General features: G+C 43.2%; 1 protein-coding gene across 3 annotated transcripts in view; it reads right to left on the minus strand.

The window, feature by feature from the left end:
- Positions 1-2,068: 2,068 nt before the first annotated feature.
- The window catches only part of LOC139578450 (cytosolic carboxypeptidase 6-like), a 472,772-nt gene continuing 456,350 nt past the window's right edge, over positions 2,069-18,490 (minus strand). For all 3 annotated transcript variants that reach the window (XM_071406041.1, XM_071406040.1, XM_071406039.1), the window contains 4 exons: positions 16,983-17,132; positions 15,613-15,775; positions 3,128-3,230; positions 2,069-3,029 (listed from right to left, as the gene is read on the minus strand). In XM_071406041.1, the coding sequence (XP_071262142.1) occupies positions 3,023-3,029; positions 3,128-3,230; positions 15,613-15,775; positions 16,983-17,132 (423 nt within the window). In that variant the 3' untranslated portion in view covers positions 2,069-3,022. The remainder of the gene's footprint in view (positions 3,030-3,127; positions 3,231-15,612; positions 15,776-16,982; positions 17,133-18,490) is intronic.

Consider the following 18,490-nt stretch of genomic DNA (forward strand, 5'->3'; position numbering starts at 1 on the left):
TAGACTCAATGAGAGGAGGCAGCACTGAGCTAGCCTGCAACGTCACTTCCTAGAGTAGTTCAAACTGCGCATAGGATGTCTTTAAAAACTCCTCCATGTAGCAAGATGGTGACATGCTGAAATTACACTTCCTGATCTTCAAATGTGTCACTGAGCATTCTCATAGGAATAAATGAGGTGACGTCATCAACGGCTTTGTCATTTTTTTTTTTTTACAGTCCATGAGCTGGCAATGGGCTGGCAAGCTAACTATTTTGCTTGGGAGTTTACTTTTGTTCACAGTGTGTGTAATCGTGTATATTGATGGTTGGAAGATAGATAGCAAGCTAACATTTGCTAGCTAACGTTAACTAGGTAGCTGAGTGTCAAATATTATTGAGTGGGTTATTATTGGCATTATGGATGAAGTAAAAACGTATTGAGAATAAATAACATATCAGGTTGTACTTATATAGTATGCTTACTTATTTTCTTGTGTTCTTATTTTTATTTCTCTTGTGTTTTCATTTTACCTTGTGTTATTTGTAGTATTATATTGTTATTGATTACTGCAATGTTGGGTTTAGAGCTAGCAAGAAAGGCATTTCACTGTACTTGTGCATGTGACATTAAAACTCGAAACTTAAAACTACCTACAGCTTGGATTTCCATTTGCACCGTGCATTTCAGGGCTTTCTGAGACATTTTGGAAGAGGAAAGCTTATTTTGAGGCGTCAACCACCCATTTTACTAACAGGAAGCAGTGATCTTGGTGGTCATTTGACTCTTGAGGGAAAAGATAACTGGAATTCAATCAAATCTGCATTCCATAGACTGTGCTCAGTGGATGCAACAAAAGTATAAAACCATTTATTGGGCAGATTGAGAATCAATCGAATTTTCTAATTTACGATGTCCTGACAAACAATACACCAAGGCCCGCAGAGCGATAAAATAAGAGGATTTTATATCCCATCACGCATGTATATTATTTTTGTAATGCTTGGACAGAAGTATTTGGAGTTATTTTGAAAAGGAAACCTCCATTCCTTGACCCCACTTTAGTCTCACAGTTATGATCATCCTTTGATGAGTAATTATACACACCAACCTCTTGTGGCTTTTTTTATACAGGACTTACCAAAGCAGGGCTTTAAACAGACATATTGTTTGATGTGCAATTAACCATCTTCTTAGATTAACAAGAGCCTCTGGGATTTGGTAAGAGGCTAACGATATCATTACAAATGTAAGGAAGGCTAATATTAAATATATATTTTTTGACTATTGAAGAGAAAATGTATTAACAATTATGCATGCATAGCTGTTTACAAATAATTAGAAAGGAATATGCCCAGTCTAGTGGAGCAAGCGACAGAGAATAATGGCTCTAGAATCTAGATACAGCTTAAAATGATAGCAGCACAGTGGGGACTATGCTCTTTGAATAGAATGAAGCATTTTCCTGTGTATGTCTGTGTGTGTCTGTGTCTGTGTGTGTGAAAGAGAGAACGATGTGCTAACATACGCTACAGTGTTGGCCAGGGCAAAGTCTGACAGTAACAGCATCAAAATACAAATGTCTTTCGTCATTCTCATTCAGCCTCTCCATCTTCTCGTCAACCATGTAAAAGTAATTTGTTTATGCTGTTATGCTGAGTGATTGCCTCACTTCTTCCAAATGACTGGTCTGAAAAAATACATGTTCTTCACGCTTCACTTGACTAATATATAATTCTCTCTCGCTCTTCTACTTATGCCTTTGCATTGAGCAAATCCCATGGATGGTGTTTTACAAAATGCAGTGAAAAAGCACTCAGTGCTCTGAACAGATAGGTTAAATAGATGTTTACATTGCAGTAAGAAAGGGAAGTGAATGGGTATCAGTGAATTTGACGCATTAAATTCATACTTGAGATGACCACCATTTTCTATAGGGATTTAAAATGCATTCATTTAATTGTATTATCCATGAAATTACTTCAGTTTACATGAAATTGAACCCAAGTCTGTTTCTTTTAATCACAAACACCTGTGTAAACTAATACACTAACAGTGACTGAACATTAATTTGACAAACGTAATTGAACCCAAGTCTGTTTCTTTTAATCACAAACACCTGTGTAAACTAATACACTAACAGTGACTGAACATTAATTTGACAAACTTACACTTCATTTAAAATGCATTCATTTAATTGTATTATCCATGAAATTACTTCAGTTTACATGAAATTGAACCCAAGTCTGTTTCTTTTAATCACAAACACCTGTGTAAACTAATACACTAACAGTGACTGAACATTAATTTGACAAACTTAATTGAACCCAAGTCTGTTTCTTTTAATCACAAACACCTGTGTAAACTAATACACTAACAGTGACTGAACATTAATTATTTATAAAACTATTTTATAGTTTTTATCAACACAATACTTAGATACTGATAAGGTAGTGACTAAACAAAAATTAGTTACCCCTCCCATTCCAAATCATGTATGATAGAGAGAGGCAAGATAAACACACAATAAGTTACATACAAGAGAAAACACATGCACTTATTTACAATGACATACATAAATACATTTGAATAAAAAGCAACACCTAAAATGGAAAAAGCACACTGTGGTAATATGTAAGAATGACATATGAAGTCCTCAAATGGAGCATGAGATGTATATGTGTTAGCTTGATCGGTCCCATACATTTCATACAAAGTCAGAGAAACTTGCTCTAATGAAGTCCCATGGGTAAATGTCCTTCAATTAACATGCTATCCAAACGTGATCCTTTGTGAAAAGGAGTCCTTTATCTCAGGCTGGTGCATCTAATTTTCATGAGGGCTGTGTGGATGTAGTATAGGCCTGTGAGTCCGGAGCCCCTATACAGTAGTCAGACGGGACTGGTGTTTCCAGTATGTTGTGGCGCTTCCTGGTGTCTAGTAGTCTAATCTTTAAGTCCCAGGTTCTTCCTCTCTGCTCCTCTCTCACCCCCAAGGTCTTCTAGTTCCCAATTCCATTCCCCTGTCGACCCTGGGACAATACCTATGTACTGAGGACACAAAAACACAAACATTAGTGAATATTATCAAGTTAAAGAAAAAGGATGTAAACTGACAAGTTATAGAAATGTGTCATTAAAAACATTACCTGTTGATGTGATTTGTGGTTTGCGGTTTGTTGTCATCGATGAAGTTGTTGTGCCTGTAGTAGTCGAGGAAAGTGCGGGCAACATTTCTTCCCAGATTCATGTCTGAGGGGACCGTGTTAAGGTTATTTTCTATAACATGAACATATGGCGCTGTTGGTCTTTAGTTTAGTCAACAATAAGGCCATTTCTCCCTGGCTGGGAGGCCTTTACGGGAGTTACAAAGCCTCTAAATCCTGCCTCCGACACTCTATTAATTCAAAAAAAATAAAGCCCTAGTTTCTCCCTCACAGAACGAATAGAACGATTTGCAGTAAATAACTAAGCAATAACCAGTAGAGAAATGTGGTACATAAATGACCAGTAGACAACACACTGTGTTCCACACTAAGTGAGGGTAAATCAACTGCATTTCAGTCTGGTCAGCCAAAAACACGAAGGGGGAAGGCATCACATAGCGGCAATTACTTACCACCTAGGCTTTATTTAAATGAATAAGTCTAGCCCTCTTCGCCAACCACATTATGGAGGACATCAATAACTTGAGACACTCCATCATAAAACTGTGTGGACATTCTGCGTGCAGTTGCCATGACGCTGGGCTGGATTAGACAGCAAACACAAATAATAACAAGATGATTTAGATTGAGGACAAAACAGTAAACAAACACTGTGGTCAATCTGGATGAATCAGCCGTACAGACATAAACAATATTATGCCAATACGGAAAACAATAAGAGAAACATTTCCTCATGTACAATTATAATTCATAGGGCCAGAGCTCATGAAAAAACTACAATAAATCTATAGACTATCAGAGATGAACACGGAGGTTCCCCAGTTCAGGTGCTTTGTTATTACGAATGTGTTCTTTACCAGACAGACAAATGATGAAATGTCACAGAGACATAATCGTTCACCTCTTCTTGTCATTTCCTTGTTGATGTTCAGATTTGACTTGTCTGTCACACCTCTGTGATTGAAACAAGTGCCCGTGAAAAAAGAAAGAAAGAAAGTGATTCAGTCGTTTGTCTTTTTTTCAATTTCTGTCAACGGTCAGAATTTACCCATTAAACATAAATCGTAGGCCCTATAGGTGAAATTCTATTACCCAAAGCAGTTAACTCATAACAAAAATCCATCCTTGGGCTGAATGGAGTCTCTGGGTGTAGGTCCATGCCTTTCTTGTAAGTGAACACATATGCACCTGCGCACGCACACACACACACACACACACACACACACACACACACACACACACACACACACACACACACACACACACACACACACACACACACACACACACACACACACACACACACACACACACACACACACACACACACACACACACACACACACACACACACACACACACACACACACACACACACACACACACACACACACACACACACACACACACACACACACACACACACACACACACACACACACACACACAATTTTAGGTTCCAAAAGGGTTCTTTGCAGAGGGATAGAACCGTTTTCATCCTAAGAACCGTTTTTGGAAGAAAGGGTTCTTTGGTGATTGTTTGGAAGGCAAGAAGGATTCTTTGGAAGGTAAGAACGATTCGGCATAGAACTCTTCTGAATCTGAATAAGCTTTTTTATTGTAATTTTTCTTCTTACTTTTAGAAAAGAGTTTGAGTAATCTGATACGTTTAAAAGAAGTGTGAGAATGTTTTAAACTTGACCTATATTATGGGAATATTTGTGCATGTATCTGGTTCCCTTAATAATTTGACATGTACCCTATTGAGATAGTTGATATCTTTGGTGAAAAGCATGAGCTGGCACACACCCAAAAAGTTAGTAGAGTTGCTGACTAACTGTGAGTAAACCGTTGGCTATAAAAATAGAGTCGCAAAAGTGTTCAGAACCTTTGGCTTTCTTAACATTTTATTGTTTTACAAAGTGGGATTAAAATGGATTCAATTGTCATATTTTGGTCAACAATCTACACAAAATATTGAGTAATGTCAAAGTGGAAGATTAAAATGTCTTGAAAAATATATAGTCATTGCATAAGTATTCAGCCACTTTGTTTAGGCAATCCTAAATTAGTTCAGGAGTAGAATTTGTCTTAATAAATCACATAAAAAGCTACATGGACTCATTGTGTGTGAAATAATAGGGGTTGACATGATTTTTGACACAATACCCAATAATGAAAAGCAAAAACAGTTTTTAGAAATTTTTGCAAAAAACTGAAATATCACATTTACATAAGTCTTTAGACCCTTTACTCAGTACTTTGTTGAAATACCTTTGGCAGCGATTACAGCCTTGAGTCTTCTTGGGTATGACGCTACAAGCTTGACACACCTGTATTTGGGGAGTTTCTCCCATTCTTCTCTGCAGATCCTCTCAAGCTCTGTCAGGTTGGATGGGGAGCGTTGCTGCACAGCTATTTTCAGGTCTCTCCAAAGATGTTCGATCGGGTTCAAGTCAGGGCTGGGCCACTCAAGGACATTCAGACACTTGTCCCAAAGCCACTCTTGCAGTTAATTCAGAAAGTATTCAGACTCTTTGACTTTTTCAAAATGTGGTTACGTTACAGCCTTATTGTGAAATGGATTGAATTTTTTCCCCCCTAATCAATCTATAGACAATATCCAATAATGACAAAACAAAAACAGGTTTAGACATTTTTGCAAATGTATTAAAAATAAAAATCTGACATATCATATTTACATGAGTATTTGGACCAATACTTTGTTGAAGCACCTTTGGCAGCGATAACAGCATTGATTCTTCTTGGGTAGGACGCTAAAAGCTTGGCACACCTGTATTTGGGGAGTTTCTCCCATTCTTCTCTGCAGATCCTCTCAAGCTCTGTAAGGATGGATGGGGAGCTTCGCTCCAAAAAAAAGTAGGGGCGTGGATCAGAAAACCAGTCAGTATCTGTTGTGACCACCATTTGTCCAAAGCTTATGGCTGCCCACACCCGAACCGCCACCATTGGGCACTCTGTTCACAACATTGACATCAGCAAACCGCACGCCCACACAACGCCATAAACGCCGTCTGTCAGTTGAAACCGGGATTCATCCGTGAAGAGAACACTTCTCCAGCGTGGCAGTGGACATCGAAGGTGAGCATTTGCCCACTGAAGTCGGTTACGACGCCGAACTGCAGTCAGGTCAGGACCCTGGTGAGTACGACGAGCACACAAGTTCTCTAAAATGATGTTGGAGGTGGCTTATGGGTAGAGAAATTAACATTAAATTCTCTGGCAACAGCTCTGGTGTACATTCCTGCAGTCAGCATGCCAATTGCACGCTCCCTCAAAACTTGAGACATCTGTAGCATTGTGTTGTGTGACAAAACTGCACATTTTAGAGGGGCGCTTTATTGTCCGCAGCACAAGGTGCACCTGTGTAATGATCATGCTGTTTAATCAGCTCCTTGATATGCCACACCTGTCAGGTGGATAGATTATCTTGGCAAAGGAGAAATGCTCACTAACCCGGATGTAAACACATTTGTGCACAAAATGTGAGAGTAATAGGCTTTCTGTGCGTATGGAACATTTTTGGGATCTTTTATTTCAGCTAATTAAACATGGGACCAACACTTAACATGTTCCGTTTATATTTTTGTTCAGTATATACATATCTATTTTAACCTGCTCTACAGGAGGTTATCCTAAGAGGTCATGCTCACCAGCCACTGGGAGACCACCATCTGTCATGTATCCTTGACATCTTCATTTTGACCTCGGGAAAGTTTTGTGTTACCCCTTGGTCAACAGAAACGGCGCCAGCGCAAACGCATACTCTGAGCAACGACAGAAATGGCCCAGGATCCCGTGGAGTGCAGATGGCCTCTCAGCTTGTGATGTCACATCTCACATCTATCACAGGAAGTTGGTGATGGACGGACATTTCGGAAGGAGAGGACTTCATCTGCATCACAGCTACATGCGGGACACTCCAGCACCCTGATTGGCTGCTGGCCCGTTGTCAAAGGCAACTAGAGCGCTCGGGATGGGCTGCTAGCGGCAGGAAGTGGGACTATGCCAAAGCACAGCTTGAGGGCCGCCCACGGAAGAGGGCGGAAATTTCGAAAATATTAACTCTACACACCAGGCAGGAAGAAAAGGTGCTGCATAATCAAGGGGTGTGGAAGTTTGGCATCCCTTCTTGCAACAGTGCATAAAGAAAAAAATATATGCAGTTGACAATATGTAAGTCTTTCACTGACACAAAAATACATATTCCACTTAGAACACATAGACAGTACATTTTCCCTTTCAGAATGAAGACACAATTCAGAATTTCTCTTTTACTATCAAAGATTCTTCCAATTCCTTGTCTCCATAGAAAACAAGGCTGCCCAATATAAGTAGGTCCACTGGCTAAAATAAGCCTTCCCTGAAGGACCTTCCCTGCCAAGATGGACAATATCTTCCTCTTAGGCTAATTTCTATACTAAATCTCCCTCCCTGGAGATAAACGCAGGACATAAGGAAAAAAGACTGGACACTAGACAGCTGGCTCTGAACTCATTAGCAGTTCATTGTACTGTAATTCACAGAGAGGACAGGCCAGAGAATACAGGATGTCCTTAGGAAACAAGGCAAGAAATTGGGTGGTAATTTAGGTGAGTGCTTCATCGCGTTATCAGATGGAAAACAGAACAGGGGAAGTAGACTACAGTCGATCTCAGAGAGGAATTCTGTGTGTGTGTAGCTTGCTGGTTAAGGTGATGGGAACTCACCTTTTAGTACATTGTAATGTCAGGTCAATGAGAAGGGGAGAGTTGTGCTGGATCTACAGTGGGGCAGAGAGGATGCTGCTGCAGTGTTGGAAGGAAGCAGTCTCTCTCTCTCATTGGATCGTGAGGAGGTTTAATATCTCTTCTATCCATCCTTGTAGGATCGATAAAGGCCTATGTTGTGACTCAAGGACGAGCCAACATGGGGCTGATGAGGTGACGAGACAACAGGGAAATGGACACTACACATTAGCTACGACAGATGATTTGTTTACCAGGCTGTTTATCTGCTTTCAGTGTCATGCGCCCAGTCTAAAGAAACAGACAGACGTACAATGATTCCCCAATGACAAGGAACAAGACATCAGCGTCCACAGCAGACCATTCCTAACAAGAAAACAAATTAGGGACATCAGCACCATCAATACCTTCAAGTGACAGTTCTGTCACCAGGGTGTCACAAAGAGCCAATTAACAATGCTAATTAAAACAGTAAACAGCGGTGGACAAAGGGAGCATGTTTTTCCCCCCGCAGCTCAACTATGCTCAAAGACCTTGTGTCATTTTCATATAGGACAAAAGCAACAAAACATCCATCTCCAACAAGAGGACACAACCAGGTAGTAAACTTTGTAGCTAATGTGTAAAGCTTCATTCATTTGACATCCAACACCTGTTCCCCCTATAGACTTATGGCTCCCCCTTACAGACATCCAGACACAAAACACAGGCATCCATGCAGTACCAAAGACACGCACACATGTGCAGGGTCATGCACACGCATGCAAACACACACACATGGAAGCACACACACGCATGCAAACACACACACATGGAAGCACACACACACACGGAAGTACACACACACACACACACACACACACACACACACACACACACACACACACACACACACACACACACACACACACACACACACACACACACACACACACACACACACACACACACACACACACACACACACACACACACACACACACCAGATAGGGGCCCATCTTCAGCAGACTCCTAATCGGGAATGACAGCCGTGATATGGAGTAGCCCTGAGTGCTGCAGGTCTGGGGTCTGTCCAGTGTCCGCTGCTTAAGAGGAGCAGAGGGTAGGCAGGCAGCAGAATTGGCCAGTGGCTAGATTGGTAAGTACGTACACAATGATGTCCATCTCACGCCATAAAGCTCTAGCTGGCTATTTAATCTGTCTGTCTAAAAGCCACTAGGGATGGTGATGGAAATACAATTTAATGAACCTGCGTCACAAGTCTCAAGTCTCCATGTGTACTGTCATGTAAGACAACTAATAGGGTTTTGATGAATAATTGAATTTGTTTGAGGATAAAAGTAAGCCGATACTGTGTGATTTAATGGGGGGGAAAGAGAGAAAGGAAGACAACAATAGAAAAAAATGTGCAACTGGGGGAGCATATTTGCCTGATATCCATCATTTGCATACTTGTCACTGTCCATCAATTATGTCTAACAATCAGTGAATACTGAAATGTTCAATTGGCAAGTTTGGTATTCAAATGTGAGTCTAGCTCCCATGCTTTGTGCGTACCAATGTCATACTGTTGTCAGAATGATCTCCTAGACTGCAGTTAGCTGTCAGGCCGTGCGGTCTTCAGGCAGGGAACCAGTGGGCTGGTGATTGATGTTGAAGCCAGGAGGAACCACCGAGCTGTCCGGTTCCACATTGTGCTCCTAGTGCTGTATCAATTTATGTGTACGGAAGCCAGCACAACTTAAGTGAGGCAGAAATATCAAACTAAGGGTTTGACAACATGGCCGTGCTTGAGTGAGACTTTTACTGTGAGACCCAGGGATAATGGGTATTTCAGGAGCCGTCTAGAGCCTAAAGGACAGGGGGAAATGGCACACACCCGGAACATGGAGCAGTCTCTCTTCAGTGGATTAAAGTCCAGCGCTGGACTTGTTAACTTGTCAAAGTATAAAGGGCAACGCGTAGATGCCTCTCACCACTGGCATGTCTGGTCACATGACACAGCTAGTGCTGGAGTTCATCGTCCAATCAGCCCTCACCATCTTACTTTGAGGAAATGGAAGGCATTGCGTAAAGTTTTATAAAATACCAAAAAGTGGGAAGATTTGAAAGTCACAGAGTACTTGCTCTCTCAGTCAAAGCGTCAAGCTGGGTTTTGAATAAGGTCCCAGATTCTCTCAACCTTCACACTTGCTGGTCTCTCTGTTAATGATGCTCTGACATTACAGTGTGTATACAACTTAACATAGACAAAATATGTTTGATGGAGAAAATAGAATAACCTGAAAACCCACACAATAACCTAAAGGACAAAATAGAATAACCTCGACCCAAGGGTAAACCAAATGTGCCTGCTCTGTCCTGCTTCAGAGATAATACACATACTTAAAGTACCACATCACTTTTTAAGAAAAAACCTTTTCATTTATCTATAGAAAACAGTTCCACAACAAAGTCTTTGAGCAAGAGACTGGTACTGTACCTTCATCTGGATGAGTGCTCATCTCCTCATAATGTTGCCCATACCCATCCATGAAGAGCCATAACAGACAAACACAGAGACTTTAGACTCAGAGGGACACCAGTCCAAAGAAACCTCTATGGAATCTTCCCAATATAAGAACAAAGCAAATGCCACAGTGAATTCTCAGCAAAAAACATAATTTCTCTCCATTTTATGTGAGATTACAGGTGGTGCTAAATCATTAAACGACAGGAAATATTCCAACTGCTCTAGCGGGGAACATTCACAGCTTGCTCATCCAATATAATGAGTCTTTAAGACCTGGGTTACCATACACAGGGGAAGGAAAGGAAGGACACATCTGTGAGATTGAACAATTTCCCATCCAGCACTGTGAGAAGCTCCCTCTCTGAGGCCCTCTATGCTGTGATAAAGGTCCATGCTACTAGAAAGGTTAAGATTTAAATTCTGGTGGCTACAATAGTCTCAGCAGCAGATCGGACAAGGTTGGGTTAATTTGGGGTCCAGGTAATTATTTATTTGTCATGAATTTGTTTTTTAGAGCGGGATGGGGGTTGCAAAGCTTAAAGGTCTTTGTTGATGATTTGCACGCTCCATAGGCCAGATCACTGGCGCGTAAAAGTGACATGGCTGGTTCCTTCAACCTGTCTGACCCCAATTTTTGCTCTACATGAAGTCTCCGCTGTCCTCTCCCGTCGTAGTGCTGACACTCCCCATCCCCAGGCCCAGCCTCACGCAGCCCCCAGGGCCTGTTCTTGTCTGACCTTCAGCACCGCACCTCCCCTACCATGACTCAGTCCTCCCCTCCACCTCCCCATCACCCATCACGCTTGCCTCGCCATGGAATTACTATACAATGCTCTGCCATTTAGATGAATACCTCACTTAATCCATCTTGCTCTCAGCCAGCGGACTTTAGCACAGAGAGACCAACAAAGACTGCCAGTAAACACTGCTGCTCCCGAAGCATAAAGGAGGGGTGTGAAGGGCCACCGCAGCTCTGTTCGGTTTTCTCACCTCTTTCTTTAAGCCCAATGCACAGCGACAAATAATCAAGGGACTTGTTATGCCCTGGTTATTTGGCATAGCGGCCACCTATCTATGCGGTGTGATGCTGGCTATCACCGTGGTTATGCTATGTACATATATATTACAGAAGCATCTTCTGTTCCAACTGTCTTCTCTATACAGCACATCTGTTTTATGTGAGAAAACAAAAAAAGAAATATGTTCAAGGAAAGTTGTGACTCTTTCCACACACAATAAATTGCTTTTTTGGGGGGTTTCCATCCCATCTTTGACACTAAGGGAAAATAATCTCCTGGCTACAGAGTAATTCTACATGGATGGGTTTCTTATTATAGCGAGCCAGTCAACTAGTCCTTGGACTTGATGGTTCAGTGAAACACTAGGTGGGGAAAAAGCACTGAGTGAAATGAGAAGTTTGAAGATGGCGCTACAGTGGACTGCTATTTTGTGTTTTTTTTATGCTGTGTGATTTTACATAATATTTCTACTATATTCTATTCTATGAGTAGGCAGCTGTGGATGCACTGCTCATTCCAGACCAGGCCCTAATCCCGGGCCTCGAAAGAGGAAGAGATGGCACAAGAGAGGCAAACGAGCAGGCTTCCTGACGAGACTAAATGGATGATATACCGCCTCTACCCTTCGTTCTATTGGTGAACATAGAGAACAACATGGACGAGCTACGTTTGAGACGATCCTGTCAATGGGAGCTGAAGAACTATAATATCCTATGTTTCTCGGAGTCGTGGCTGAACAAAGACTATGGATAATATACTGCACATCTAGCTAGTTTTTCTATGCATCATCAAGACCGAACATCAGCTTTGGGTAAAGATAAGGGGGAAGTGTGTGCCTCTGTTAACTACAGCTGGTGCGCAATCTCTAATATTAAGGAAGTCTCAAGGTTTTGCTCGCTTGAGTTATAATACCTAATGATTAACTGCAGACATACTATTTACCAAGTGAGTTTTCCTTCACATTTTTCGTAGCTGTCTATTTACCACCACAAACCGATGCTGGCACTAAGATCGAGCTGCATAGGGCCATAAGCAAACAAGAAGGCGCACATCCAGAGGCAATGCAAGGAAACAGAAATCCGTCTTACCTCATTTTTAGCAGCATGTCACTTGTGCAACCAGAGGCAAAAAAACACATACAAAGCTCTCCCTCACCCTCCATTTGGCAAATCTGACCATAACTCTATCCTCCTGATTCCTGCTTACAAGTAAAAATTAACAGGAAATACCAGCGCTCAATTCTGAAGTGGTCCGATGAAGCGGATGCCAAGCTACCAGACTGTTTCGCTAGCACAGACTGGAATATGTTCCGGGATTCATCCGAAAACATTGAGGTGTATAGCACATCAGTCACCGGCTTCATTAATAAGTGCATCAACGACATCGTCCCCACAGTGACCTCACGTACATATCCCAACCAGAAACCATGGATTACAGGCAACATCCGCACTGAGCTAAAGGCTAGAGCTGCCGCTTTCAAGGAGCCCCCAGTTGGTGGGGGTAGGCAACAACACATCTGCCACACTGACCTTTAACACGGAGGCTTCTCAGGGGTAAGTGCTTAGTCCCCTCCCGTACTCCCTGTTCACCCACAACTGCATGGATCTACACGACTCCAACACCATCATTGAGTTTGCCGACGATGATGGTGGTTGCCTGATCAACGATAATGATGAGTGTGGCGCCAGGACAACAACCTCTCTCTCAACATCAGCAAGACAAAGGAGCTGATCCTGGACTACAGGAAAATGAGGGCCCCCATCGACATCAACAGGGCTGTAGTGGAGCGGGTCGAGAGCTTCAAGTTCCTCGGTGTCCACATCACTAAGGAATTATCATGGTCCACACACACCAACACAGTCGTGAAGAAGGCTGCTCAGGAGGCTGAAAAGATTTGGCATTGGGCCCTCAGATCCTCAAAAAGTTCTACAGCTGCACCATTGAGAGCATCTTGACTGGCTGCATCATCATTTGGTATGACAACTGCTTGGCATTCGTCCACAAGGTGCTAAAGAGGGTAGTGTGTACAGCCCAGTGCATTACTGGGGCCGAGCTCCCTGCCATCCAGGGACTCTATACCAGGCAGAGGAAGGCCCTAAAAATGATCAAAGACTTCAGTCACCCAAGTCATAGACTGTTCTCTCTGCTACCATGCGGCAAGCGGTACTGATGCAGCAAGTCTGGAACCAACAGGACCCTGAATAGCTTCTACCCCCAAGCCATAAGACTGCTAAACAGTTAGTTAACTAGTTATGCAAATAGCTACCCGGACTATCTGCATTGACCTTTTTTGCATGAACTCATCACATACGCTGCTGATACTGTTTATGATCTATCCTGTTGCCTAGTCATTTTATCATTACCTATATGTACATACCTAGCTCAATTACCTCGTACCCCTGCACATTGACTCTGTGCTGGTACCCAATGTATATAGCCAAGTTATTGTTATTCGTTGTGTTTATTCCTCGTGTTATTATTTTTCAATTATTTATATTTTTTTCATTCTGCATTGTTGGGAAGGCCCCGTAAGTAAGTATTTCACTGTTAGTCTATGCCTGTTGTTTACGAAGTGTGAGACAAATAACATTTGATTTGATTTAAAGTTCCAGCATCAGTCACAGGCTTTACATACTTTTTGATATACACAAGATCAAATAATAAACAAACAAATAAACAAAGAAGTGAATGGATTCCCTATAAATAAGGGTGGCTGGCAGTGAGTTGTCTACAGTGTGACAGAGTGATACCAGGCAGGGCCATAGCTACACAGAGCAGAGCCACATACAGACACCTCACCCTCCTGACACTAGAGGGCACTTAGGCTACACATAATATCTCCTCTCATCTCAGGCAATCTGGACACTGCACAGTACACTTTCTGCCTGTAGGCTGAAGCTTCACACCCCTCTGGTTTTCTGCCTCTTCTCTATCCCATGGATCTGAGCTGTGTCAAGGTAATACAAGGTACACTGAAGGAAAACTTGAGTCTATAGAGAATGTCAATTTAACCCTGAATCCCTTTGGAGTGTACAAAACACTGTGCGATTATCAGGCCTGCTGTATTCTATTCTTCGTCACAATGAAAGTAGAACCCACATGCTCTCTACCTCTTTTGTACACAAAATCAATGGGGCAGGTGCCGCCTTCCCACTGTCACTATGTATCTGTCGGAACATGAGAGCAAGGCAGTGCGATAGGGGCTGACCTGACTCATCCACACCTCAGCCCTGCGCTGCCTGCCAATCGAGCCAGGCCTCCAATAATGACTCCTGGAATAATTAAGAAATCAATAGGCTCTCGTCTGGCCCTAAATGAGAGGTTGTTACTATAGGAGCAGGCAGCATGTGGATAAACGCTAGGGCATGGAGGGCAACTACAATAGCCTGACATTATCACCCTCAGCCCTCATTACTGGGCTCTACAGACGCCTGTTCTGTTGCCTGGTGTACAGACATCACTGGCCCAGAAAACTGTACAGGGCTGGCTTTTGTCTACTCAGGAGCAGCATTGATTTGGAGAATCAGACCTTTTGTAGTCTGGGGTATCTCCCTTAAGAGGACACAAATGTAATCTGCCCACAGTGCCCAATCTCTGCGCACTGGCCGGGCTCTCAAGAAGAAATCGGATTCTGTTTGTGACGCATTTTGTTGTCCAAAAATACAGAAAACACTGTTGGTGTTTGAACACTGGTTTGCTGGCTCAATGACACAAGCCTTTCAATACATGAGGCAACAAGCAAACAATCTACACAGGACTCTGCCACACACCTTCCTGGGACATAACCTCACACTCAATATCCCTTTAAACCAATCTATCTGTGCTGCAGCCTGTATCCAACGAGTCCCAAGCACCAGAACACCACAATTCCCTGTGCTCCTCTTGCCTCTCTTCTACATGGATGGACAGGATGTATTGATTGAACTATCAATCAACTCTGACATCCATACAGCATGATTTCTATGGGATGTGAAGCTCAGAAGTTTGGGGAAGTTAGGGGAGGGAGGGAGAGATGGAGGAAACATCAGTGAGGTACACATGTTGTGTACTCAATCTCTGTCTCTCCTCCAGATGCCTCCTTTCCTCTCCCCCAACAGCCAGCGGGAGAGGCAGGGCAGGCTGAGAAGAATGGGGAGCCTGGCCAGGCCACCTGGGGCCCCTAATGAGGACAATGAGAGAGAAGGATACAGGTGTCCTCTGTGTAGGGAACGGGCGCCGTGCTCCCTGCTGCCATGTAGCTGTAGAAGGACACCTCCAGGGTGTAGCAGTAGGACATGTCGTCCAGCAGGCCGCCCAGGAAGCGCCTCCCGGTGCCAGCTTTCACAACATCACTGTTAAACGATGTGTTGGACTATGGGGGTGAAACACACTGTTAATACAGAGTGCATTCTACTACACCAGCATTATAATTCAAATTAGATTTAATTAGTCTGAAAAATGACAAAGTATATGTTGCATACGGATGTGGGATCTTAATTTGATCACCCTGTTGCAGGAGAACTTTCCGGCAATGCAGTGTATTTGAGGTTTAAAAATTATTCTGAAGTTTGTAATTTCCAATTTTCCCTTATGAAAAATGTATCAACCACTACAAAAATGCCCATTAATTATAATTTCACATTTCCTGTTGCTGCAGGATTTTTTCCCTGCTGTGGCAAACAGGCTCAAATTAAGATCCTACATCTGTAGAAGTGTGTTGGTGAATTTCAATGCTTCATTCTAAAAATGCCTATACAACTCATTGCAGTCTTGTTGTTATGCATAGTAACATGGATTGTAAGTCAGCTTCAGCATTTAACATGATTCAGTCAATTTAGGCAGTTTCCATTGCCCTCTAGTTCACTCGACTTGAATGGAATGTGACCCCTGTAACTTAAATGCAGACTTCCACTACTGGCAGAACTTATTGAGTTCTATGACTATGTGCTTTGGGCAGTGCTGAATGGGCAGTAAGAAAAGAGCACAGTAAGGGACATGACTTCTGGCCAGCTGTCACACCCCAACGGTATACACACACACGCACACACACATGCAGGCACACACACTGCTGTAGACAAAGATGAGCTCTTTATTGAGACAGCATCATAAATAACCAGTGGACAATCTGTGATATTCTTATGTATGGTGGGTGGCTAAAATTATTTTAGCTGTTGCAAGACTTTCCTTGTATACTGGTGAAGAAAGTCTATGAGAGCTGTGAACGTGTCGCTGCACAGAAAAGGTTATTCTTCTGGCTATACTGTATGTAACTGGCACTGCTGCAAAATGGCACTTTGGCTGAGCGCTGAAGGTCAGTGTGGCTGGGAGGAGGAGGGAAACAGACTTTTCAAATATAAAGCTTCCACACCCAGCTGTATGATAGATCTCAGTTTACCCTGTGGTTCATGCAGTCACTATTGTAGCATAGACAACTAGCACCTGCTATTATGTGGGCTGTATTCCTGTGGAACATCTGTGAGATGAGTAGGGTTAGGATTGATATTGCCTGACCAGGGAAAACTCTGGGCCCTACAGTAGTTGTAAAGTTTTCCCTGGTATGATTGATGTGAGGAACTTACGAGGGAGAAGTCTGGGGCGTTTTGGCAGAGCAGGCGAGGGAACACGGCCTGTCTCTGGACTCTCTCCTCCTCCTCAAACACATTCCCGTACATGAAGCCATTCATCATGGTAGAGTGGGCGTGCACATCAATGTAGAACTCCAGACCCACCTTGTGTACGCCACAAACAAATACAGACAGACAGACAGATAAAGAGAAATATAGAGAAAGCAGTGGTGTCACAAATAGAGTGTAAACCTCCTGAATATACACCATTTACACATTTCATAGCCATTGCCATTTCCATCAAAATGTAAAGCTCTTGATTTGACTGAGACTCCTTGCCTACACTGTTTTCATATGCCCACAGCATGGATTCAACCGAGCACAAAACAAGTGGGAACAACAACAACCAAGCTGTGTCACACCAATGCTTTGGTTGGCTGTGGAGGGCAGCTTCCTGGGGTGGGCAGCGGGAAGTGGCGGCATGGGAGTGCCATCTGAAAGACGACTCTCAGAGGTGGCAGAGCAGCAGAGGAGAAAGCACAGAGGAGATGACACACCTCCCACAGCGACAGAGAGAGAGAGAGAGTGAGAGGGAGAGAGAGAGGGGAGGGGAGGTTAAGAATGATAGGATACAAGTCCTATTTTTATCCCCAGTAGAGCCCAGGGACAGAGCTAAAGAGAGGAGTGCTCAGGAGACAGTCTTGGTGGCCCCACACAGAGGAGATATGGAGACTGGCTGGGGGTGACCCCTCCAGATACAGCTGCACAACAATACAACAGTCCAGCCCACACACAATCAGGCTTTACTCAGACTACCAGGTACTGTAGCTGCACTCCTTCCAACACAGCAGGCGGAGGAGCTGAGAGGAATACACTATGAGAGCCAGCTGCCACACACTCAAGGACACACATACACACACACACACACACATACCGCTACAGCGCACCTCAGATCACATCTGCGTCAGTACACACCTCTCATAATTAATTCTGGCTTTATTTCAGAAGTTTGGCTTTAAAAGACAGAGATAAAAGCGGTGCAATATGGCGATAGACATTCTTCTAGGGACAGTCTTGTGAAAATCTCCTCAGTTGACAAGGCTGCACAGCAGAGGTGACACAGTGGGGAATAAAAGTTCAGTTTCATGTTAGAGAATTGTAGAATGAAATTCCAGGCCAATCCCATGCTACTGTGGCCAGTGTATAAAGCTCTCTCTCTCTCTCTCTCTCTCTCTAGCTGTGGACACGGTGAAGCAGGTGTAATGAGCCCTCTCTCACTCTCACTCCCCCTGACCCCTCATTCCCCAGCACAGCCCAGTACAGCCTCCTTTCACTCCATATTTCTTTCTTTCATTCTTTCTTCCCTCTCTCTCTCCTTCTCCTCTCATTACACATTCCAGAGCGTATCTCAGTTCCCGGGGGTCGTCAGGCGGTAGGGAGGGATGGAGAAGGAGAGGGAGAAAAGGAAAAGGAGGGGGGAGAGGGCGACTCGGTGCTTGAAATTCTGCTCACAGCCAAAGCAA

The sequence above is a fragment of the Salvelinus alpinus genome, chromosome 6 (assembly GCF_045679555.1).
Source record: "Salvelinus alpinus chromosome 6, SLU_Salpinus.1, whole genome shotgun sequence".
In the NCBI taxonomy this organism is placed as follows: domain Eukaryota; kingdom Metazoa; phylum Chordata; class Actinopteri; order Salmoniformes; family Salmonidae; genus Salvelinus; species Salvelinus alpinus.